Raw genomic sequence first — 26,863 nt, 5'->3', positions numbered from 1 at the left:
AAATACTATGATGCAGGCAATGTTCACTGAGATATCATTGCTACTTCATTTCTCTGTCCCTCCCTTTTAAAGTCTTTTCCAACTGGCTCCTACTCGCCCGATTTGCTCTTATTCATAATTTGTATACTTGATTTCTGTGGCCTGAGGCTTTTACTTTGTTTAGGTCCCTGCAGAGTCTGTGTAGCTGTACTAGAAACTTCTCTCCAGAGAGTTCTACTAACCCTCTTTCTGGCATGATGTTTAAGTTTATTAAAATTCTGTGAAATGAACCTCAAAAGTATTATGCTAAGTAAAAGAAGAATAGACAAAAAGGTCACATATTGTATGATTCCATTTCTGTGAGAAAATCCACAGCGTGAGAAGGGTGCTTGGTGATGGGAAGGGACTGCTTCACAGGCACAGCATTTTCTTTCAGGGTGATGAAAATATTCTGGTCCTCGGTAGAGGTGGTAGTTATACCACATTTTGAGTACATTAAATGACACTGAATTGTCCACTTTAAAAAAGTTAATGTTATATGGTATGAATTTCATTTCAATAAAAATAAATGCTGTGATATGACTTTATGGGTTTATGGAATTTAGGGAATTTAGAGTTGAATATATAGAATGAAATCAGTAGTGTTACTATTTTAATAGTAATTGTGTTACAAGTATTTACTGTATTCCCAGTGTGATGTACTGCTTTTCCTTGGAAGGCAAGAAGGTGGTTGTACATGGTGTACTAATCCTGACAGGTCAATTGTGTGTGAAGAACAAATTAGGTTCATGTAGTATCTTAGACTGTGGCTTCATTTTGCTCATGGCAAAAATGGAAAGTTCTGTACTTTAAAATAATATTTTAGGTACTAAAATGTCCTCCCTTGTCATTCACCTAAACCACTCACTGGTTGGTGCAAGACTTGGAAATGAAAGCAGTTGGATCAAACCAGGTAAGTTTTCCTTTATGGAAACTCCAAAGAATGTCTCTTGGACCAAGTTGTACAAAAATATTAATTTCTATTTAGCCTATTAACATTCATTTCAAAATAGAATGAATCGTTCCAAGCCTCTGGTGGTGTTTTACAAAACTGTGAAGAAGATAGAGCAATGGGAACATTTTCTTCTGATTCTACATGTTTCATATGAAAACAATCAGTGCCTCCCAGAAAACCACACTGTGTAAAACTTGACCCTTGAAACATTTTGGAGAATTTGAATGATTCTCTAGAAGAAAATGCATTTTCACTTAGAGCAGTTTAAGCTACAAGGGACAGAAGACTCTGTTCAGAATAATTTAAGCCAGGACCTGAACTTACCTAACTCGAAATCCAGAGGGAAGGAGGCTTCAGGCTGTTTAGCATCTCAGTGGCATCACCCAAGACCTGGGTCTTTCCTTTTCTGAGCCTAGCTCTTGTTGCCTTAATTTCCTTCTAGGGCTCCTTCTTTCAGAGTCTAGAGTCCTAGCAGGCTGCCAGTGGCAGACAGTGCTGTCTTTCCTGATTCACACTGGCTTCTATGGTACTTGTGAGGAGCCTGGCATTTCCCTTAGAACCCTGTCCCCAATCTTCTCCCACTGTCCATGCTGGCTTACTGCCCATCTCTAACCAGTGGGCAGGGTTGAGCTCCCTGGGGCCTGACTGTGGAGTGTCAGCCACAGTCTCCGCAGGCCCCTTGATCCTCTCGTCTTAACTCTTTTAAAATGTCTTACATAAAACACTCATTCTAGGCGTAGACAGTTCTTTAGAAAATTTATTATGTTGCTTTTAGGTTATGCCACAGTAGCATAACATATCTTTCAAATGTGCTATTGAAATGTGTTATTTGCAGCCCATTTTCAAAAGTAAGGAATATTAAAGAGGGGGAGAAACCAACATGTACCTTCAAGGGTGCTCATATTTCACTAGTGAGTGTCTTGTACTTGACAGGAGAGCAAAATCTGGTTTGTTTATGCATTTTTCCTTTAGATATTGCATGTGATGTGTGTTTATTTTTAATAGGCGAGCCCTCTTTTACAGTGGGTGCACAGTTGGTGCTTCACTGCTGATTGTGTTGTTTTGTTCCATTCCCTTAACTCTATTTTGTATGCAGAATTTCAACCTTAATTATATATTATAGGTTTTTCCCTGACTTTAAACCATGACTCCTTTTGTTTGAATATGTTAAAAAATAAATCCCAAACTGTGAAAAACTGATTTTTTAAATTACTACAGCCCACATTTTCTATCTCAAGTCTTAATTTAATCACTGTTCTTGAGGAAATGAACCTAGGCAGCCTTAATTGAGTGCCTCTGTGCCTGTGGAATTCTTTTCCTCTGTTGGCATACCCAAATTGAAATTTGTTGAGCTTCAAATTTTTACCACGAAGCCTCCAAACCACGTTTTATTCAATAATCCATCCCACATCCTTTTCTTCTGCTCTGATTCTAGCTTCCCAACAGTTTCTTTGGGGTTTCTTCATAGTGCAGAAGTTGCAGCCTAGTGGCTCAAGGTTCCAATGTTGTGTGTAAAAAACATCTCATTTGGCCTCAACAAACAGGATTTTGGAATTAGTTTACAACATTTAAAAAGTAGAACAGTTGACATAGGAATCTGGCTCTGACCTTTCTTAGAAAACACAGAAGATCTGAAAACAGTTGGGCATAAAATTCTGAGTGGGCAAAATTCTGGCCCTCTTATCCATCTATGTACACTTAGCTCCCAGGCCCCTGAAGGAGTTTGAGTCTATGAGTCCTATAGCAAGTATTCATGCCCACGGGCGCAATCCCGTTCTTGGCCCACAAACACAACATCTTATCTCCACAGACTTAGATAAAGGCAGTTTAAGAATACTTTTTAAGCAAAAGACAAGTATGCTTGTTCCAGCCTATCAGGTTACAGATGTTCCCTGATAGCTCATGAAAAATCATCAGCATCCTTAGACAAGATCATGAACCAGAAGAATATACTGTTCATCTAACTGTCCAGTTTTTGGAGAAGGTTTAATGCTAGACCATTAGAACAGGAAGTCCTATCCTGTTAACCTGTTTCCCAAAGGTGGGGTGTCCTGTGTATCTACCAGAAGCCATTCAACAACAGCCAAGGTGAATGTCATTTCTTCTGATACTTAGTCTCTTACCCAGGTTCCCTGTTCATTTATCAAAACTTCATTGTTAGTACTTATCAGTACTAACTGAATCAGTGTGTGCTCCACACCTGAACTATAAAGTTTAAGCATTCACCTACAAACCACATTAATAAAACAGCAGCAACATACATGGCTTTTTTCTCAAAGATGATGGCAGTATCATCCTAATATTCCCTTAGTGCTCTTGAGCATCGCTATCTGACCTAACTAAGACCTCTTCATCTCCCATCGGACAAACTCATTTTATAGCTTGACCTTGGGTTCTTTGCATTTCTCCTCAGGCAGATTATCACTCCCTCTATCACCATCCATTCCCTTCTAATGTCAGCGTGCTGCTGGGGCTGCCTAAAACATTAATGAGAACTACAGACCAGGCATACCACTTAAAAGTAGTAATCTTCTCTTTGCTTAGTTTCACTAGTCTGATTTAGATGTTATAATGACAAGTCCCATGTTTGGGGAAGTTTTTTACATTGGAACAAACATTTTTCTCTTCTCTCAGTAGTGACTTGGTTGTCCATTATGCTGTTTGTACAGTCAACAGAATTTTGCAGGCTACAGAGCTTTAAAAATGTTCATAAGGTCTGCCAAGAATATACCTGGCTTTTTTTTTTTTTTTTTTTTTTTATTGCTAAACTGTGTAATCTGGATTGTCCTTAAAAGCTGGTTCACCATGGCATGCCATTGCTGCCCAGGTTTCTAATATACCATAATAAGCCACTTTGGAGTCTAGTTAAGCACTGTGGATAGTGAGGCCTGGTAAGATATAATTTCTAGAAAACGCTGGTCATTCTGTGGCTTTTAGGGGAGGGAGTTCATTTATCAGTGGACTGAACTCCATGCACACAGAAATGTTTGTTGGTATTGTTGACCAATGTTTCTTAGAGCACTAAAATGATAAAATGTTTATTCAGTAAATATTTGTTGAGTGAATGAATTATTGAGTTGACTTAATGCATGCCATTCTGCATATTATAAAGAAATATGGGGTTCTTTTTGCTATTGGATTTTGTGGTTAGTCTTAAATTGCTGGCATGTCCTCCAGCAAAAATGGGGGTTCACATTTATACAATTCAGATTTAGAGACTAAGCAGGAGGGGCATTCCAGAGGTTTCTATCTTCTAGAATTATGTCTCAGAAACCAGAAGCTGGATGTGCAATCATTTTTTACTACATTACCCAGGCGAGAATGAATTCATCATTTTTATCTCACCATTTCTCATTAAAAGCCTAATGCCAATATCTCGTGCAGAACAGTGCCAAATTTCAGCTTCTACTAAACTAAGAATTGGATGTAAGTCTGAACAGCACACTGTGGACCTATGGCAGATTAACTCTTTGGAAATGGAAAATATATATGTGTGACGGACCTTCAGCCAGGCAGAAATAAATCCTCTGCATAATCTTGCCAGAATGTCACTTGGTTGTGAACCGAGCCCCTCATTTGTCTTGGGATAGCTTGTGTATCAAGTGCCAGGCCACTGCAGTCCTTTCTGCTTCTCCTGTTCTCCCAGGAAGCTGCATCTTCACTGTCTGGTTGGTGAAGGCCCATCATTGTCACCCCTTCCTTTGTCATTAGCAGCACTCTCACCTTATTGAAATCTGTAAGATGAGGAGTTTTTCTTTTTAGTATAGTTTTTAATAACTGTTTAGTTGGTGTTTAAACATGCTTCTAATTTCTTCTTCAGCTTTTAACCCATTGCTTCTTTTTATTTGCCTTTGAATTATATTTCATGTAAGTTTTTCTTTTAAAACCGACTAGAAATTTTAATCTCTCATCAATAGTTATAAAAATAAGTGTTTTGTTTTTTTTTTTGTTTTTTTTTTTTTGCATCTAGTGGACAACCTTGATCATGATTTTCCTACTGCTTAGCACCCTGTTTATTTAACTATGCATCTAAGGGGTGATTGATTGGTTTCCTTTCTTTTCTTTCTTTCTTTTTTTTTTTTTTTTTTTTGTTGGTTAGAATTTCCTGCAATTTAAAAAATTCTCTGTCTGTAATAAATATGTGACATAAGTAACACTTTATTGGACTGAATGACTGTTTCATTTCTACTTTTTTAGAAGAACATCTCTGTTTCTGGATATGTATAGAGAGAATAAAACTTAAAAGATCCAAAGTTGTTTTTAAATTTCTCACATAATTATTCTACAGAGTGGTACTGACATCTCCTCCTTCTTCTCTCTGGCCATCCTCACATTCTCAGTTGTTAAACTGACTACCTCTCCTACACCACTGACTGACTGTTTAACATCCAGATTTTGTGTTTCTTGTTCTTGCATAAAAATCAAATGAATTGCCTGAACCAGTTATGGTGGGGTCTTCGGGAACAATGAATGGGGATGGGCTGGTAGCAGAGGGAGTGCCATCTGGGAAGAGCTAGTTCTTGAAGGCAACTTACATGATGATTCGTCTTTCTGATAACTAGAAGATGGGTAAGCAACCCATCTCCTCACCCTATTTTGGCTCTGTAAGTCCTCTAGAGGCATTTTTCTGAATACACCAAAATATTGTCATTTTTTTTCTTGACCTTTGATCATACCACTTCTGTATCTAAAAATCTCCAGTTGCTTCCTTTGCCCCACAGGTAACATTAAAATTATTTTGTCTACCATACAAGGGACTTAAATCCTGACCTTTTTATTTTTAATCTCTGTGACATTATTCCCACAGATTTCATTAAAGTAATCTTTACTTCAGCCAAACTCTAACTATGAACGGCCTCACTCAATGCCTTGTACCCTCCTGTCTTGGTGTGTTGCTTCATGTTCCTTTCCTTTGTTTAGAGCATGAAGTATTAACTTGGAATTTGTTGGTCAATGGAAGAACTTCAAAGAATGAACACAAATTTTGGGCAAAATTTTGTGAGTCTTGGAATGTGATTTTTTTTTTCTGCAGGAGAGAATCCAGAACTTTCCTTAGACTTTCAAAAGAGACTGTTAACTAAAAATAACAACAAAAGGTAATAATAATAATTACTGGTTTAGGCCATCCTTTGGCTTTATTCTTCCTTTTAAATAGCAATATTTTACCATTTTTCAGGGCCCTGCTTGCAGGTTACCTCCTTCATGATACCTCCCTCTTTATTTGGAAATACTCTGTTCTTTGGCTTGACTCTCAGACTAACTTTTCAGATCTTAAGGTACTGTTATGGTTTAGACCTTGAATGTCCTCCAAAGGCCCATGTGCTAAAGGCCTGGTCCCCAAGTGGTGCAGTTGGGAGGTGGTAGAACCTTTGCAAGGTAGGGCCTAGTGGGAGACCTTCACGTCTTTGTCGGGGAGCATGCTCTCAACAACGATTTTTGGGACTCTGGCCTCTTCCTCTTCCGCTCTTTCTATATAATTATGTAAGAAGTTTTGCTCTGCTACATCCTCTTGCCATGATGTGCTGCCTTACCACATGTCCAAAGCAACATGGCCAATTGATCATGGGCTGGAATCTGCATAACTGTGAACCAAAATAGACCCTTTCTTTTATAAGTTAATAATCTCAGGTATTTTGTTATGGTGACCAAAAGCCGATTAACAGGTACTATTTTACTTTCTATCGTGTAGTCTATGTAGTTGTCCATATATAGAAAGTTTTGGAGTTGGATTTACATGAGTTTGAATCTTGTTTTTATCATGGAATAGTTTTGTGGCTTTGAACAAGACGCCTCTTTTTAGCTTTATTGGTAAAATAATAATAATATCTATTCCAAGGGGGTGGTTGAGAGGATTAAATAAATAAAACATATTAAGCACCATATTTTTCCTGGCACATAGTAGGTGCTCAATATATGTGAATCCCATTATCATAACAGAAGAACTACTGGTGGCTTAAAACATAAGGGCATTTTTGTTTACTTATGAAGTCTGGAGGTGTAGTTCCAGGTGGTCGTTTCATTTAAATGGCTGAATGATATAATGAAAAAGCTAAAATGTTTCCATTCTTTTGTGCCACCATTTAGAATATGTGGTTTCTTGTCTTCATTTTTATTGCCTCGTGGTTGCAAGGTAGCTGCTTAAGCTGAGGGCATGGCATCCTCATACATATGTGACAAAGGGCCAAAGCTATACGGTTTCCTCAGCACCCTAGAGAAAGCCTAGTAAAACTTTCCACAGAAGCCTTCCAGAAGATGTCCATTTACAGTTCTTTGGACAGAATGTCGTCTTAATGACTATTGCTTCTGTGGAACATTACACTAGGCTTTCTCCAGCCTGCTGAGAAAACCATGTACACTGTGGAGTGTATGTACATCCTCACTCTTCCACAGTTGGCTAATCCAAGTTTGTTAATCCTCTTCTTTGTCACGAAAGTGTGAGGATGCCAAAGCTTGTTTGGATTTGGTCTCTATTTTGGGTCTTGATCAGTGACATCTACATAATCTTGGTACTCTTGGTTGTTCTAAATGATCTGTACTGTCATTTTTAAGGTGGTTTTAAACATGCTCATGATCTCTCAGAAGTTTTACATGTAAATATCTAAAATTGGTAAATAACATAAACTCAGTCACCTCCATCACCACCTTCTATCCCAGTGATGCTTTTCTCATGTATTAATAAGATGTCACCTTCACCAATGGGGGGCAGAAATTTTCCCCTTAGAGTAAGCAGGGAAAGGTTTTTTAAAATCTTCCTTAAAGCAGGAAAAAAAAAAAAAGATGTAGAAGCATCAACAGCAAAATAATCCTCAAAGCAGCTTTCCTTTGCTACAGCTTTAAATGGGACCAGCTGTCAAATTCTTGAGTATTGAAGTGTTTCAAAAATCTCGGCTGAAAGGAAATAAGATCAAAACAATGATGGTATTTCATGGTGGGAAGTGTTAGCTCCAGTTCTCTCTAAAGTGGTCATGATGGAGAATATGGTGGGGTTTTTTGATGTTTTCCACTCCATTTCTAGGTTCCCTATTTGGCTCCCCAAAGTGATCTTCACACAGACCTCATGACTGCTTTACAGGAGCGTAGAGAGCTCTTAGATGAGCTGGAAGTCACACTGGCACCTGCTCTTTGAGGTGGTGGAGGGGACCCCATGCATACCACTAGTAGTGCCTCTTAAGTCCTGACTCTTATTTTAAGGACCTCTCTTAAAGCAATAGCCATCTGTTTTAAGAGGGTAGATATTAAGAGGCAGCATGAACTCTGGCTGTTTAATACAAGTAAGTGGAGGGGGACAAAACTACATGTGCTCAAATCCTCCATCAGTCTCTCACAAGTTGGTGTGACCTTGTGGGCAAGTTGTTTTATCTCTCTGTGCCTCAATTTCTTGTGTAAAATGGGGTAAATAATTACTAGGTTCAACCCCACAGCATGGCTGTAAGGATTTAAATCTAAAAACATAAGTTATCATTGACCACTAATAATAGTTTTATTTATTCTGAACGATCTCATTATTCTAGTTTATAGAACTTCTCAAAGTCAAAATGAGGAACTGTCAACTCATGGACTTGCTCAACAAGTAGTCATTAGCCATCCATGAAGCTAAAATCTCACTACAGGGAACATAGAAAGACGGAAAGGACTTTGTGACTTGGTTGTGATTTCAGCCAGCTGGGGTTGCCCCTGCCATGCCACTCCCTTAGGGTCTTAGCAGACATCACCTGATGATTTGTTTTGTTGAATTATTGGATAGCCATGAACACTGCAAGGAAAGATAGAAATAATGTTTCTATTTATTCTCAGGATTGGCATATTTTTATTTTGCCATAAATACTCCAGAGCCTTCTATGGTTAACTTCTAAATATACTCTGGTACCAAAGAAGCTTCTATGAAGAGGAATGATGTTATCACAGAATTTAAAAAGGCTGTGGGGTATATATACATCTTCACTCTTCCACAGTTGGCTAATCTAAGTCTGTTAATCCTCTTCTTGACATCCTAAAAGTAGAGGATTATGATAAGCCCAAGAAAGGGGCCGGGAGGCCGGCGTCCGCTTTGTAGTGTCCTGTGGTAGGCTGGGAACTGCCGTGTTTCCCCCGTGTGCCTGCTCTTTTGAATCAACTGGAGTTGCAGCTCACTGCTTTGGAGTCGATTTTTTTCCGGTGGGAAGAAAAAGCCAGATCTGCCCAGAGGTAATGAGATCTGGCTGCCTTAAATAGCACGGGAATAAGCAGCACCGACTTGTTCTCTCTGCCCCACGCGTGCAGCCCAAAGCCTTGTTTGCCCTTTTCACTGCTGTCAAACACTCTTCTGATTTTTATTCTTTAGTGCATTATTGATGATCATCCCCAAGTCAGCGTCTCTTCCCTGACTCCTCTTGTGTATTTTGATTGCTTGTGACGCCTCTCCACACCCACCCTCATTACTGCACACATCCTACCAGTGCCTCCTTCTCTACCATAGCCAACAGCTTTATTGACACAATAGCAATCTCCTGGCATCTCCTAAGGACATCACGGTGTCCCTTTCTTGTCTATTTCCTTGCCAGCATGTTTTGTTTGTCTTCTTCTGGTTTTTTAATTCCCCAACTCAATGTGACATCTATTCCCCTCATTTTTTAACCTGGAATGTTCTTGCTCCATTTGTTGTGCTAAGGTATCTAAGGCAGCAAGACAGCAAATTGAAGCGTTCTCTCTCTTCACCTATTAGGGAAGGAGTGGAATTCTAAAATTCACATCATTTTCTTATGTTTGATATATGTGTAAGGTACTTGTGGTCTCTCATTCCTGTATAAATACATAACATTTCTAAAAGTTCAGTCATCTCCAATTTCAGAAGTTTAATTATCACTGCAGGGTCCAAGGCAAAAGTCAAAATAATTGTTCCCTGGATTGCTCTAGTTCTGTAGGTTTTAGCATAATAATGATCTAGGCCCCCTTTAGTCCTCACCAATCCTGCACATCCTCACTAGTCTGCCTTCTTTTCTTCTGCCTTTTTTCAAACAATTTCTGATAATGGCAACAACAACAAATAATATTTCTGATGCTCATGACTGTAGTTGGCATTAAGGATAATGTTCCTGAAGAATACACTTAAGAGGGGGTCTGTTTCCTCCATTTCAAACAAGATTGGAATTTCTAATGAATCAGTTTAATTGTACTAGCTGCTGGTGCTGGCCATATACCTATAACAGGTGAATTCCATCTAGAGAAATTCGAGTAGGGTCAAGACTTAGAAGAACCATTACTATGGATGCCGAGATGTATGTATTTGGCATACCAAGTATTTTCTTTCTTCCAAAAACAATGGTTTATTTAATGAATGAGATAAACATGAAGGCCATTGCAGCAGGGAGTCTTGGGCTGCCAAGAGTTTGAAATGTAAGGATGTTTCAAAGCTATTGCATTTTTTAAATATTTATTTTCTGAATATACATTATATGTTATGGTAGGTGTGCACTGAATATTTTGATTTTCTAAAACATGCAAGTTAATATTTATTATTAATAGTAATGCATGTATGAAGTCTTTCAGGTTATGTTTTACTATCTAGATAACCACTTTTCTCCCAAATTAATGTCATGTATCCACCAAGAGTTCAATAAGGCAGTGGTTTCATTAAGATGCACTGCCAGGTAATAAAGTTGTAACCAGTGTACTGTGGAAATAGGTAATGAAGGAAGATTGGAACTTCCTTCTATAGACAAGCTCAAATGTAGGATAAACAACTTCCTCTTGATCATAAGTGATGCACAGACAGCCCTGCCTGAAGATGAAAGGCTACAGTCAGTAACCCCAAGGGGTATACCTTTTGTTGTGAGGACACATTATTGCTGCTTTCCCCTGCTAAATTTATTCGTGCAGTGTTGTATGAAACACATAAAAAAAATCAACTCAAGTTCTTCTACTGAAGAATGTTTTTCTTCTAGTGTTGTTATGTCCCCCTATCCCACCTTACAGTGCCACAGATGGAGCCCAGGGCCTCTTGCATGCTAAGCACTGCTATACCACTGAACTACACTCCCAGTCCCTGTTATCTTCTTTGCAACAGTGGTTGTTCTATGTTACCTTGGTTTAAAAGAACAATGGTATCAGGAAAGAAAAATTAATTCCCCGATAGAGGGTTTCTTATCTGTCAATTAAAGGAACAAATACACTGAGATATAGTGATTTCTCTATTCATAAATCATCTGGAGAAAAAAGCTTCCCTGCATATGGTTTGTTGTATTAGAACACATGCACTATGCACACATGTGTCTTCAATATATGAGGCAGAGCTGTCTGAGAGCCTAAGGCCAGGTCCTTTAAATGCCTACTTCACTTTGTCTTTTTTATATAAATATTTTTTTAGATGTTGATGGATCTTTATTTTATTCATTTATTCATATGTGGTGCTGAGAATCGAACCCAGTGCCTCACACATGCCAGGCAAGTGCTCTACCACTGAGTCACAACCCCAACCCCTTCACTTTGTCTTAATGTCTCTTTACACTTGAGTGAGAACGTCATTCTACATGGGCATTAATTATGAAGATTGATTTTGTGTGTAAAGCTTTTCATTTTAAGACATACAAAGAAGTTACTTTAACATATTTAATGATAATTTCAATCCCAACTAGCAAATCACAACTACTAAAACATTTTTATTGTTACAAAATCCAAACCAAAATTTTGTGTTTCCCCAAAAACTTTTATAAATACTAACATTTTAAAATTTCATTTTTAATGGATGTGTGAGATTTTGATACATGTGTACATTGTTGAATGAAATCAATGTAATAAACATATCTAGCAATAACATTTTTCAGTGTGTATTGTTAACATAGTTATTAACTGGCTTCAAGTTTAAAATTCTTGACTATGAAGGGGCTGGGGTTGTGGCTCAGCGGTAGATCCTCAGCACCACATAAAACTAAATTAATAAAATAAAGATATTAAAAAAAATTCTTGACTATGAGATGAAGTTTGCAGTCCTTGGTGGAAAGACCTAGAAGACTGGACTGTGTCAACATCCTCTGTCCCCTCTGCCCTCCAGCTCCATTCCTGTTCCAGGGTGCTGGGCCACTGTGATGTAGCTCTCAGCCTTGCTCTGCCAGTACCTAGACACCTCTTTCACCTGCTTTTCCTCTACTTGGAACATGTGCATTCCCCACTCTCCTTTTGAGAGGTATATTAAGTGTGCCCTGTTCCTGGGATCTGATCTAGACCTCCCAGGCACTGTGCCTCTGGGCTGAAGTTGTACCTTGCTTCTGCTCCTCCAGGTGCAGGATTCATTTGTTTGCAAAACACAAGCCAAAGTTTGCATTACTTATGTTTATATCTCCCCACATCTAGCAGGAACACCAGCTTATAAGAAACTGTTTAGTAGCCAAATGATCATACTGCACATATTAGAATGCACACCTGTTTTTTTTTTTATCCATGCACCTTAATAGGCAGCAATCTGAACTTTCTCATAGGCAGCTTCTCACCATTCCATCCCTGTTAGTGCCCCCTAACCTTGACCCCAATTCAGAGGCCAAGTTCTCTGTGTGCTCTTTTCATGAGCTGCTTTTACATGATAAAATGTACAATCTGAAGAGTCTTGAAGAAGTACTGCTGCCTGTCCCCTTGATACATCCAAGGGTTGGAAACAACTGAAATTAGGCTTTTGCATTTTCAAAATGGGATGGAAGCTGGCATGAAAAGGCAAGAGAACTTTGATCAAATCCCATATTGCATGTTAGGGAGAAAAGACCTGGGGCAGGTCATCAGAGTCAAAGGGATAATCTAGCAATGAATCCCTCACCTCCATTATCTGGGAGACCATGCCTAGGGATCATTGAGGTGGCCTCAGGTTGAGCGTACTGTCAAGAGGCACATGGGGATGCCTGAACTCTTACTAGATTTAGCCAAATGGGGAGACAGAATGAACCCACCACTTTCCTCCCCAAAGGAGAATAATTCCATCTCTACTAGTTTCTAATCGCTTACAGTTTCTATAGTACGAAATTTACCTTTCTATCTCAAACTTAATCACAGATGTTTGGGAGCATTAACATATTATCCTCAGCATAACATGCCGCTCATTTATTTTTATTCATTCACTTCATAATTCCTTATATGCACCTTCTGAGAACTGTGCTGGGTTTGGGGTGTACAGCAGTGAGCCCAGCATTTGTCTTTGTCCTCACTTTACCTTGGCCATTGCTGGTTTGAGAGGGGAATGAGTCTTTCAACATCTCATAAGATTGGGGAGGTTACTTCTGTAGAAAGGGTTGGGTGGCATAAAGGAGAAGCTGGAGTTCTGAAACTATGAGCTTTGATAACTCCATCCTGATCAACTCTGCTGATCTTCGTCTTTATGGGGGTGGGGGAGGGGGTGGAGAACAGCTTCTGAAAGGTGCTTCCTATTCTTGGCCACCAGGCATGCTCACAGAGGTTAATTCATCCCATGCTCACTGGTGCCAGGTGCGTGTTGGGTACTGACCGGGAATCTGGAGATGACAGATGGGTCTACTGTAAAGGAGTCCCAATCTGGCTGCCTTGTAATTCTGGTGACTATATCAATTTATCATCTAAACTAGAGCATTTGAGGGTAAAAGGCATCCCTTTCTGAGTGAGACAAGCATCCTTTCTGCTGCTGCACTGAGTCATTGTTTTGGGGAACAGCCTTCTGCAAGTGACTGCCACCTCTCCAAAGAGATGCTGATGTTTCTTCAGTCTCCAAGTCTTGGGGTGGCATCAGTGAAAATGATTTCAGCTCCCAGGACGGATGGGGATTTGTGTGGGTTTTGTGGCTTTCTGGAGAAATAAATTCAGTACTTAATTTTGTATTTAACATGCACTTTTTTGTGTTTTAATCCTTTTTAGTTATATACAATGCCAGGATACACCTTGATATAATCACAAAAGCATGGAATCCAACCTGCTCTGATTCAGTCCCTAGCATTCATTCCCCTACTCCCTACCCTCTACTCCATCACTCCATAGATCCTTCCTCAGTTCATTTTTTTTTTTAAATTAGTGTCCTGTGAATATACCTGATCCTGGACCCACCACATCACACCCATGCAAAAGTTCAGTTGGATTTATTCCACTGTTCTTCTCTTTTCCTATTCCTTCTTCCTCCTTGTCAATGCCCTTCAGTTATTCTACTGATCTTTTCTCTATTTTGATGAAATTCCCTCACCTCTTTTTTTCCCTTTCTTTCTCTCTTTCTTGTTGTTTTAACTCCTCTGCCTAATTTTGAACATATCAGAGAAAACATTCAACCTTTTGACATGCACTTTGTAAAAGCTCATTGATGTCAGATAATTTAATGCAAAATAAAAGAGGATTGCTAATCAAGAAAATAAATAAATAGCTGTAGACTTATACCAGACAACAAATGGCAGGACTACTATAACAAGTGTCCCTCTGTGTCCTGGGGCAGGACTAGGGAGGTTTTAATTTCTGCATATACTTTATGTTTATTAACCTCTAATTTCATAGGTCCACCAACTGGTGTCCTAATAACTTTGTGTGTCTCTCAGGCCCTTTGGTGACCCTCAATACAACCAGCTGGCACCTCAAATTTCTGGCAGGCATCAGCATCGACTATTTTGCCCACCCCCTCCCTAAACAGAAGCACTTAGCTGCCCCTTCCTACTACTGTCTTTCAAAGAAAGGTGTTAAGCAACCTTGCAGCAGGAAAGTGGAATAGGGCAGTGGCTGGGGAGGGCCAGGGGAGGAAGTTATCAGAATGATCATCCAGCTTTAATCCTGTTAAAGCGAGAACTTTGTTCAGTATAGTTACATCTCTCACTTTACTAGGTAAAATTGAAGCTGGAGATACAACATAAAAAAAAAAAAATTCAAACCCATCCCACCCATCCCAGCTTGTATTCTGAAACAATTAACAATAATTTATTTAAAAATGAAAAATATGGGTCAAGTGTTAAATTAGCTATGACAATGGAACAAGCTTCTTTGGCTAGGTGTAGCTCAGTGGTAGAGCACTCGCCTGGCACCTGTGAGGACCTGGGTTCAATCCCTAGAGAAGCTGCTGCTTTTTTAAATTTTTTCCTGTGATACTGGGAATTGAACCCATGGCCACATGCATGCCAAGCAAGCACTCTACTGTTGAGCTACATCCCCAGCCCAGTCTTGCTGAGTTTCCCAGCATAGCCTGGAACTTGCAGTGTTCAGCCTCAGTCTCCTGAGTAGCTGGGATTTCAGCCATGTGCCACCACCCGGCTCCCAGCAAAGTACTTGTTTTTGATATTTCATAGAACTCTTTTCACATTCCTGGAAATGTCTCCATTCATCTCTTATTCCACCACCGATTGTGAAGTTTCTGCCAAGAAGTTTCATTTACTGTTTTACCTTGATGTTGGCTATTGAAGCACACCTGGCTGGTTTTCCTATATAGTACTTAGTCAAAACCAATTCAGCAAGGATGGTCAGTCGGGGGGAAGTCTAAAGCAGTGCCACTCAAAGTGTGAACATGCACTGGCTTTGGCCTCGGTATCAGCCAGCTACATGATTATGCACACTATATGACAAATATTTTGGCAACTAGCTACTTTGGGCTGCATAGGGAATATTGTCTTCCAAAATCTCATATTAAATGTTAGAAATAGGATTAGATTTCAAGTCCTTTAGATTTTAAGCCTAGTTAACCCTTGAACTGATTTGATTCTTTGTTATTAAAAAAGTGAATTATTATCTGTGCCTCATAACTCTGATTTTAAAGGCTTCAGAATAAATCATAAAGAAACGAATAACTCAACACATGAAGATAAATTAGATGCCTTTCTGTGGGGCAGTGTCACATACTGTGAACCAAGGCTGGCTCCTTTCCTCCTCCACATACCTGGCCACGTGTGCAAGAACTGTTTCTGGGGTTGGAGGTGTAGCTCAGTGGTAGAGTGCTTGCCTGGCATGCTCCAGGCCCTGGGTTTGATCCCCAGCACCACAAAAGTAAAAGAAAAAGTGAAAAAGAAAAAGCTTCTCTTTGGAAGGCTGCCACCATGTGCTGGGCTCAGAGTCCTTCAGGTTTCTCTGGGCTTTGTGCTTGTGCCAGATGGCTCTGCCTCAGTTGGCTGGGTTGACTCATAATTCAGGTAGTGTTCCTCATATCAGTGTATTTACTGTCTCATTAATTTTAACTTTCCCAAAGCTTTTCCCAGGCCAGAAGCCACTAGGCTAAATCTCAAGCTTTGTGTGTCCCATTAATATGTGACTATGTGGAAAATCTTCTCTATAAAACCATCAAGGTAAAATGAGAGCGATGATAAAAAATGTTGATCCCATGAAGTGGAGCATTGCTTTTCATTTCCCACTGCTGTAGCTCCTCTACCTGATTAGAACTTTCCTGCAATTTGTGTGATTTGACAAGGTTGTGAAGACAGCTTGAAACTTATTTCTGTGTTTTTGTTTTTAATCAAGTGATTATATGCATTGAGGGAGACCCACATTATTTTTAGTCTTTTGTATAGACTATCTTGGAGAGCAGTTTGGTCCGTTGTTTTAGTTTATAGTACTTACTGCCTGTGAGTCTTCAGGCCCTCAAAGTTGGTTGTGAGGTGGTCATTAGGTCCACCAGTGTCTTACCTTCATGCCTTATATATGGATAGTCTTGCTGATAGTCCCCAAATATGCTCCAGGATGTAAAACTCTTATTTGAGAATATAGACATTTAGCAAAATTAAATAAGACCTTGCTGTACAGGCCTGGGAAGGCATTTCTTTGTGCCTTTAGAAATCAAAAAGGAACACATTTCCCATGTTATATCTCTTCTGCCTTTCCTGATATGTTCACTTTCTTTTCTTCTTTGTTTAATTCTCCTCAAACTCATGACCTGTACATCTAAAATCCCCAGTGGAAGAGAGTTGAGGTTTCTGAAGCTGCACAGGAAGCTCTAGGAGATTTTCCATCATGTGGACTGATGCCACTTGAACTCTGTCTGGTACCTTTTCTGCTGGGTGAGCCAGAGGGAAGGTCTGATAGGCACTTATCTGATGAAGAAATGTCGATAGCTCTTTGACAAAGGCAACAAAAACCACACTTTTTATTGTCAGAAAGTAGCTGTAAAAAGACACTACCAACTATTTGTATGAAAAGATGTTCTATTAGGAAAATTCAAATTAGGACAATTGTGAGATAACACTGTGCATTTATTAGAATGGCTAAGATTAAACACTGGTCATGCTAAGTATGGTTGGATATATAAGAAACTGGAACTCTCGTATACAAATGGTGGGCCTATCCATATAATGTACTCATATAATATGCGTACATATTATATGAATCCATTTGTATAAAATATTAGAAAATACAAACTAATGTATAGTGACAGAAAATAAATCTGTGGTTTCCTGAGGAGAATAGAGGGACAGGGATGAGAAGGTATGGATTACTGAGGGGCACAAAGAAACTTTTGAGGGTGATGGATATGTTTATTGTCCTGATTTGAGTGATGGTTTCACGAGTGTCTCCAGATCTCAGAACTTATATTCTATATTTGAATTTGAAGTATGTGCACTTTACAGAATGTCAGTAAGGCTCTTATAAAACAAATAAAAGACCTCACATCTGAGTTCCTTATGTCAGCATAAGAAAAGATATTAGGAAGCATTTGAGACATTAGTGTTAAGATTTTAAAAGATATGGCCCACCCAAGTGTCTGACAAAAGCTATATATTCTCTCCAAAAATGTGCACACGGTTTCAAGAGTTCCAAGACCAAGCACCCAGACTACCTATAGAATTCTTTATATTTTTGAAGGGAAAAAAAGTACTTTTCAACAGCTATGTCTCATCACTATAATCCTCTTTGTTTTTCTAAGCAAATAACTTAATTCTTCAGCAAGGATGACTTTAAAGTTTGTACATCTCCCAGCTAAAAGGACAGCTTAGGCAGGAGGATCACATGTTTGAGGCCAACCTAAGTAACACGTGAGACCCATCTCAAAAAAAAAAGGAATTTTAAAAAAGTTAATTATGGCCATCCTTTCCATGGTATTCATGGTATTTTTATTTTTATATTTTTTTACTTTCTTCATCTTCATTCTGAGAAGGAATTAAATTATAAACTTACTGGTATATTACCACCACTAGCTCAATGAGGCTGAATTTTTATTGATTATGCAATTTCATTGCTTTCAAAATGAGCAATAATAACATAATGATTATTGGACACTTCCAGTACCATGCTGCCAGCCAGTTCATAAAACTCTACCTTAAACACATTAAAGGAAATTCATGGTCAAAATACCAATTTTATGCTTATATTTTAAAGGACAGATTTAGTATCAGCCAGTTTTGCTATGCCAAACTGTCTCAGATTTTCACACTGAGCTCACATAGCCTAAGATAATATTAACAAACTGTAATTTACCCAGACTTTAAGAATAATACCAGGTGTATGTCTTTGTTTATTTTATTTTCCATAATTCCTTCCTCCCACGTGTAAATAATAGTAATACTTAACTCAAGTCTTTTTGACATTTTGCTCTCAAAAGTTACCTGCATATAGTACCTTTTATATTCCTAGAATTTCTTCTATTGCTTTTTCTCACCATCCAAAATTTTAATGGAGTGAAATGCAAAGTACAGTAATTTTCCATTTTCCTCCAATATTTTTTCATAGACACTGTCTCATAAATTTGATAATGAGAAACACCTTCTAAGGTGACTATATTATATGTGTCCGTAGGCAGAGTCCTAGACTTTTTCAACAAAGACTCAGAGGCAGAGATTTGTATGCAGGTAGCTTTTTGGGTAGTACTTTCAAGATCAATATCTGTAAGGGAATAAAGGAAGTAGAGTTTGGCAGGTGGAGGAATTAAATTGTGTTTCAGCTACAACAGAGACCTCCGTCAGCAAAGGGAGCTTTGAAGATGAGATGCCCCTTAGGGCTGCTCAGCCTTGAGGCAACAGAGCCTTTTACTCTGTGACCAGTCAGTGAATGCAGGCTGCTTCTGGAAAAGGGGCCTGACCTGGGCTGACACAACCTCTGTGGCCAAGGGGAGTTCCCAAAGAGAGGGACTAAGCTGAGTTATCAGCCACCAGTAGTCCCAGCAGATGGGAGGACAGTTTTCTTCATTCCTGTAGCGCACCACAGTATCCATTACAGTCCACCCCTTGCATGGTTTGTATACACCTAGGAACAGTTCTTCCAGGATCAGTTAGTGTTTTTGTTGTCTGGTGGAAATTGTAAGTGGTAAGATTAGTGGCATGAATTATGGTCTACACGGTAGCACCTAATCCTCAGGCTGCACTGATACTCATCATCGTCATTCTCTTCTAACCACTATAGAGCCCCTCCATCAGGGCTGACACCTCTGCTAGTTTCAATGGCTTACCTGGGAGGGAGAATATAACATAGACTAAAAATGAATGAAAATGGTGAACTTTAAAATCATGGTCATGTAGTATATGATAGTATAAGTATATAGTATAAGTATGTAGTATATTTAGTTGGGATGAGCCAAGAGTTCATTTTATCTGCTTTGGGAAAACAGGATTGTTGCTTAGGAGACACTTAGAGAACTCTTTCTAAAATATGAATAATTTTTCTGTCAGAGGGTCTTGGGATTTTTAGTGTCCTGGAACGCTCTAAAATTATATGCAAACTTTTTGTATGCATGCTTCTGGGGAGAGAGCCTATAGGATTTTTACCAACGTCAGCTGGATACTAGTGTCTCAAAGATTCATTTGTTCCCTTAGTCATATATTCAATACAGAGTTACACACACTCTGTGCCAGGTACCAAAACAACTGTAGTGAACAAGACAGAGATGGTTTCTGTACTCATTGCCTGTTACATTCTGGGCATGTGGAGTTAGGCTAAAGAATCACATCCAAAAGTAATTCATAAATATCTAGCTTGTGGGGTATTATAAGTGCTATGAGAAAGGGATAGAGAGTGAGGCAGTGTCAGGGTGGGTGTGGTGTGTGGACAAGGTAGCCTGGGACATTTGAGCAGAACCTGGAAGGGGAGGAGGCAGTCATGGAGGAGGATTCCTTCCAGCAGAGGGAGTGGCAGGTTCTGGGGTTCTCAAATGAAGCCTGCTCCAAGTTCTTAGAAGTCATTATAGAGGCCACTTGTGGCTGGAGCAGGAGAAGGAAGGGAGAGAATGGTGAGGGATGAGCTCAGAAATGGACCTGGAAGCCAGGATGAGCTCAGAAATGGACCTGGAAGCCAGCCAGGTCAGATGGTTGTGAGGCCATTGTAGAGACTATGACTATTTTTTTTTTCTCCCTATGATTCTGGGAATAGAATCCAGGGCCTTATACATGCCAGGCAATCACTCTCCCTCAGATGCTGCATTCCCAGAACAAAACTATGATTTTTACTGTGATCTGGAAAACCATCAGAGAGTTTAGAAAAGTAACAAGGTCTGACCTCATGTTGGAAGACTCACCTGACTGCTGGGTGGAGCCTGGCTGTTGAGCCCATGTGGAAATGTCACGGTGGCCTCACATGGACTGTAAGAATTCATCATTTTCTGTACATGAAGATACATATCTTTCTAAAATTTGTCTTCATATACATTTATTCTGGGTTTGAATCAAAAGGTTGAATCAGGCAAGGAAATCAGATTGGTGATTGGTTCCAGTGATTTCAGCACACATTGATAAAATTGGTGGTAGAGACCTGGAGAAGTGTGGAGTTATGGAGCCCTTCCTGGAAAGAATTGAGGTAGGGGATGGCAAAAACAAAAAACAAACAACAACAACAACAACACTAGACAGTGTTACCTTGAGGCCAGACCACAGTGGAAAATTTGGATGTTATCTGGAGTTTAAACAGTAATCCCTAAGGAAGCAGCACGTTCTAAATCATGACTAAAATTCTCCAAGTAACTGACAAGTGTGAGCAAGAGGGTTATGAGGCCCTGAGGCCAAGACAAGGAGAACAGTTTCGGCATTGCAGTGCCCAGGGCAGAGATCATGAGTAAGTGTTCCTTAATCACTTGCAACATACAGAGCTCTATTCTGAGCACCTTATGTGCATTAATCTAATTAATCCCAAGACAACCCTATCAGATAGGCACCGTTAATATCTACATTTCACAGATGCACTCATGCACAAAGAGGTGAGGCAAACCTGCCCCAATTTGGGGACATTACACAGCCCTTGGTATGAAGCAGGATTCAAACTCCTTTGGAGTTCAGGTTCTTACACACTGTGCAATGATGCACACCTCACTGCCTCTCGTGAAGATAGGAGCCTGGGCATTTAGGGAGAATAGTGGGGCCAATCTCTTAATCTCAAAGTGAAATGAAATAATTTTACATTGGTGTTACAACAGTGCCCCTGAGAAACACCCTTCATCTCATCTTGTTTTCTCCTAGCCTAGAACTTGGGTTGTCTCCATCTTCCTTTGTCATTTCATGCTGCCTTTTCTGCATCAATGTGATGTTCAGAGCAAATGTTTAGGGTGTCTCTTTGGATGAAACAGTATTTTGAAGTCATCACCTTGGTGGGTCTCCCAGACCATTCTTGCACCTTATCCTAGAATTTCTTATCATTCTCAGTACCTCAGACGCAGTGTCCATTGGTCGTCTTTTCCCTACAGCTTTTGTTTGGAACTAGCTTGAATCAATTGAATTAAATCACTACCTCTAGAATATCACTAATCTATGGGTTGTTGTGAATTAAGCTGGTATCTGGTGAGAAAAGGTGTCTTTTGACTAATTACTAGAATACAATCACAGGCTATATATTGTCATTAAGTAACTGTTACTTTTCTACCTGTCAAAATGTGGAACATTTGAGTAGTACTAGGAATCTGTGAAGAGAACAGTGTCTGAATACCCAACTTACTTGTCCAAGGAAACCTGGGCTGCACTGCATGCCCATTGATAGATCACCTCAGGACAAACTTTTTTCCTTCTCTGTTTAACAGATCCAGGGAGGGCTGGAACATCAGTGTTTAATCCATGTGGCTGTTAATGATACTATCACAGTTTGATAAAGTCTAATATCTATCATACCTCAGGCAGCATGTTTAAAAAAAAATCAAATAAGAACTTGATCCCTGACAGGTATTCAGTCCTACTATGTGATACAAGGAAACAAAAACAGCAAATGGGGCTATAAAGCCTCAGTCCCTGGGCCTTCAGTGTATATTTTATTGTCCACATTTTCCCAAATGAGAGGACAGCATTGTCCTCTGTCACTTGGGCCTGAAGTTCTGAAGTCAGTGGCCTGGGAAGGAGGAGGAGAAGGGCAAACTCAAAGAAGATAAAAAAGAGTCTGCACCAGAAACCAGGGCAGTGAGTTTTATTTTGGAAAGCTGGTAGGGTTTGGCAATGAGCCGATGGCCTCTGAGTAAACAGGTGTCTGAAGCCCTTAGTTTTTGGAAACGAGTGTCCCTCAAAGCACCAACTTCAGTGTTCACACAGCCACCAAAAGCCCTCAAATCACAGCCAGCCCTACCCAGCCCTTCCTTCTCAGCTCACGTTCCAGGTAAGGAGCATTTTTATTTTTGAAATCCAGGTGCACAGTGAGGAGAAGGGAGAAAACAGTGACACCCATCTTTTTAATGAGCATTGCTACTGGAAGAGAAATTAGCATCACCCTGAATTTTATGTGATGTCAGTTAAATGAAGGTGTTTTATAGCACTTTACAACAAATTAGAATCAACTAAATTGAAAATAAGCCTAGCAGCTGGGATAAGTAATCAGGTAAGTGGCCAGTTTTGCTATTTTTGCTCTGAGCTGAAGACAGAATTTGAATTTCTAATGTCCTAGAGGTGTGGGACTCACAATTGGGGAGCCTGGATCCCAGGATGATTGTTTTAGATGCTATCAGCTCAGTCATGCCTTCCAGTCTCCAACCTGCTTAGCCATTCCTTGGAAATTGGCCCTGGTACACACGCGTGTGCACCGCAGAAAGGATTGTGAATTAGTGTAGGACACAACTCTGCTTTGGGCTGAACATTAAAGAACAGCCTGGAAATAGACAGCCCAGAACTAGGCAACAAATCATCCACATTAGCCAAGAGACTCTAATGAAAGGACTGAAATTCTTATGAAGATTTTGTGGCTATTCACAGAACCAACCCAAATTTGAGGAACTGTCAGAACACTTTTATGTTTTAATAAAATGGGTCATGTGTTCACATACTGTGGTTTGCACATAGTCAGAATGCCTGACATCACTCACACTGGCCTTGGCGGACAGAATTTTAGAAAAGGACTTTTTACTTCAGGAGCCAGTATTTCCTACATGAAGTACCAGAAGATTTTAGCATTTAAAATGTGTTCAGGGAACTGTTTAAATGCCAAAAGAAGCTTAGTGGTGATAACTTTTCTGGGGTAGGTGGCCTAGCATATACCTGATATATGTGTGTGTGTGTGTGTGCGTGTGTGTGTGTGCGCGCACAAGCTTGTCTGGGCAAAAGAAAAAAGAAAATGATGGGGCGTGGGGAGGTGGGCGGTATTGGTGAAAGTGTAGCCCTGCAGATTGCTCAGAATGGAATTACCAAGAGGGCAACAAATGAAGATAAAAGGATGCCTGTAATTATGGTTTATAAAGAGAAATAGGCCATATTGAATATATAATTTTCATTTTTTTCCTCCTCTGCAGCTGATGAATTAAATGAAATAAACTAATCTGCAGAAAATCCCTGTACTTAGGGTGTTTTCTGTCAGTCTCAGAGAAAAATAAAATTTGCACAGATTTCCTCCTTCTTTCTACTTATAAACTTTCTATTTGAGTCTCTCTTCAAAATATTTCTAAATATTCTTTTCTCTTAAAATTTCTTATATCAAAAAAAAGTTCAGAGAACTTTTTAGATACCCAGTTGCTAAAGCAGCAGATGATTTTTCTCATGACAAGTAAAAATGATAATCAGGACCTACTCCCCTGATTTTTCCAGTAGTAGCTTCCCTGAGCAGTAGCCTTAACATGACTCTTCAATAGATTATCCTTGAAGTTTGGTTATGGAAAGAGCAGAGTTTTAAATTGCCACCATTATTACCTTTTGATAATTCTGCTTATAAAGAGTGCCCTAAATTAGAGGAGTAACCAGGAAAAACTGATGTGTCTAGTGAGGTATCAGACAGACCCCAAAACCATGGAGAGCAGGACAGGTCTCTGATGATTCCCGCTGACACAGAGAACAGATCTTCAGTACTGAGCTCCTGGCTGACAGCCTCCAGCACTTGACCCTGTTCAGCTGACTTGGGTCTTGTTCAAGGTGGCACTTCATTGTTTTGACAGATCACTGTGCTCTGAAAGCATGAAAACATACCGAGTGGTAGAGGTTGTCCACTGCATTTTGTTGCTCTGACAAAAATGGGAGCACAGAATTGAGTAGATTTATAGGCCAGGAGTTCAATGTGCTGACCTGTCATTTCCTGAAAAAGTTTTTTGCAGTTCCTCTCCTCTTTGTTTTTGTACTGCCCTCTCCTGGCTAATAAGTTTTTTAGTAATGAATGTTTAGAAAAAACCAAATGGTTGAGACTCTGAGGGCCGCTATCATTTCTACTTTCCATTAGGAAGGTAATTTCAAATTTTTTTTATATGAAATGTGGGGTTGACATATAGTGATTAATTCAGATGCACACAGATACAAGATTGCTGAAATGATATATCTGTATGAGAGTAATTTGGTCATTTATATGGACTTTGTAATGTCTGTGAAAGAAATGATTTTACCGTTTATTGCATCATTAGTCAAATTTTCTCAATTACTGGTGTGAAAATACAGTGTCATTAGAAATAATCTGAACTGTTTTCCTCCATGTTCTGTGTCTTACAGTGGCTGCTAACTTACAGAAGATCGTAGATGATCCCAAAGCTTTAAAAACATTGACATTTAAGTTGGTAAGTGGGAAGCTATAGTAAAAGGGTAATATTTTGTCGTATTGTTGACATTAATAAGTAATAATATAGTTTAATAAGCTACTCTATAATTTTGTTGTTTGGGGATCGGTGTTTGCCTTCATCATTATTTCTCTGCAGCATTTGGGAACATTTTCTGATCATAAGTAGACGTTTCCTCTGCCATGAATAGCCTCATTCTTCCACCATCACATCTTGGACTAAAGAGTGGCCATTTAGGAATCTTCAAACCTGCATGTTCCAGTTGGCTTTCAGTTTGTGTGGCAACTTGACCAAACAGACACAATCAAAATCAATTGAGAGCAATACTCTTTACTAAAGCTCTCCTGAGGTGAAAGCCAAGTGGTTCCAACTTTAAAAAATAGAGGCTGATTGTTGCAGAAATGGTTTAGGTAATTGGAAGTGATTGCAGAACAGCTCACCCCGAAGGCTGGTGAACAAAGACATCACCTTTTACACTCACCTTTCAAATCACAGTACAGGTTTTTGTAGAGAGCAGATATTTGAACAATTTTTATGCACTAGCAGATTTTAAACTTAAAGACCATAAAGCCATGGAGCTACAGAATCCTGGGGTCATTGTGATAAGAAGAGACGATGGTCATGGCTGGAAGTGGAGAGAAGACCAGATATTCAAAAGTGACTTGTTTCCTGAAAAGTCTTAGCAAACAGTACATGAAGGCCAAATAAGTGGCTCATTTTAAAATTATGAATTAATCTTATCAAGAGCCAGTCGGAATGCCACAAGCAATTTAGGATTTGGATCACCAGCACTTTGCTGTTCACAGCATATATTGATGAGCTGTCTTTTTTGTTTCTTGTGAAAATTAAATGGAAAATGTGTGTGGCCAAAAATGCTAAATGATTAGTTATAGTAAATGTGAGCCTAGTGCTAATTAACTTTCTGGGTTTTGCTTCTCGTCTAATTTCAGATAACTAGACTGTGTGATAAAAGAAAAACACAAAAGATTTTTCAGAGCAAGAGCATATCTGAAGACATTCTTTTTTCTTTTGATAATAAAAGAACATTTTGTTCAGACAGAGTGCTAGATTAACAAATTGTAAAAATCCATCTTCTAGTTTGGGACCATACTCTCACTTCTACTGTGTTTCTAATTTACCTGTCATATAAATGTCCCTTTATTCACTTTCTTATACCATCTCTAGAACATTTTCCTGATTTGGGATATGTAGACAAAGATAAGCATTTGAAGGTTTCACATTGGCTGCTGTACTGTCTTTAGGTAAACGGGAAGAATAATGTAACACTCTCCCTCATCTCCTTCTCCAATCAGTTTATAAGTTTCCTAGATTCTCTCTCCATTTTCTCTGCTTCTCATCATCTCCATTTCTAGCACCTTAGCAAGACACTGTCATCTGCAGAAACTGGTCTTTCTGCTAACACTTAGTGCCCAGCCCTGTGTACTGTCTGCATCTGTAACCAGAGAAGTCTTTCTGCAGTTCTAAAAAGTTCCAGAGATGTTAACAGCTCTCCTCTTCTCAAACCCACACCCCTGAACATGCTTTGAAGCCCCCCTGATCAGATCTACCTTTAGATCCCCTGCTGTGTGCCTTGTCTGTGGTTGTGGGTCCCTCTGCATCTTGGGAACCCAAGGCTCAGTGGAGTGAAGGTAGCCAGGATCATAAGATACAGGCTGCAAATTCAACTCCAGTCTAGCCTCAGAGTTCATGCTGTCAACCACTATTTACCTCTAGAGGCAGGCCTCCCAGCCTCATGGTTCACAGTTCTATTTCTTTGTGGATCCACCTTCAGATGACTGGACACATTGACATCGGCTGGGACTGGGTCTCTTTGTCCTTAAAGATTGAGTAACACTGCCTAGCCTGGCACAGTCCTGGAAACAAGTCCATACATGTGTTCCGTCCCATTGCAGCCTGATGGTGTCATTGTATGATGCTCTTGTTAAATGGAAATGGATGGCTTTTCCCCCCAAAGATAGTTAAATGTGTTAAATAAAACCAAACTCAAGAGTGACCTTCTACTTCTGTCACTTCACTCTCTATCCAGCCCTTGTTAGAGCCTGAGAGGGTTTCTTTGTTGTTATCAGCAGCCG

The 26,863-nt window shown here is 39.5% G+C and overlaps 1 protein-coding gene across 1 annotated transcript in view; it reads left to right on the top strand.

Annotated features, from left to right (window-relative positions):
• Window positions 1-26,863, top strand: part of Stk39 (serine/threonine kinase 39) — a 266,714-nt gene that overhangs the window by 231,808 nt on the left and 8,043 nt on the right. The window contains exon 17 of the mRNA XM_046447447.2: window positions 24,706-24,770. Coding sequence (XP_046303403.1) covers window positions 24,706-24,770 — 65 coding nt within the window. The remainder of the gene's footprint in view (window positions 1-24,705; window positions 24,771-26,863) is intronic.

Source organism: Marmota monax, unplaced genomic scaffold (assembly GCF_021218885.2).
Source record: "Marmota monax isolate L192 unplaced genomic scaffold, Marmota_monax_Labrador192_F-V1.1 WCK01_AAM20220418_F8-fsc00007, whole genome shotgun sequence".
NCBI lineage: Eukaryota > Metazoa > Chordata > Mammalia > Rodentia > Sciuridae > Marmota > Marmota monax.
This window is presented reverse-complemented; position numbering and strand designations above follow the sequence as displayed.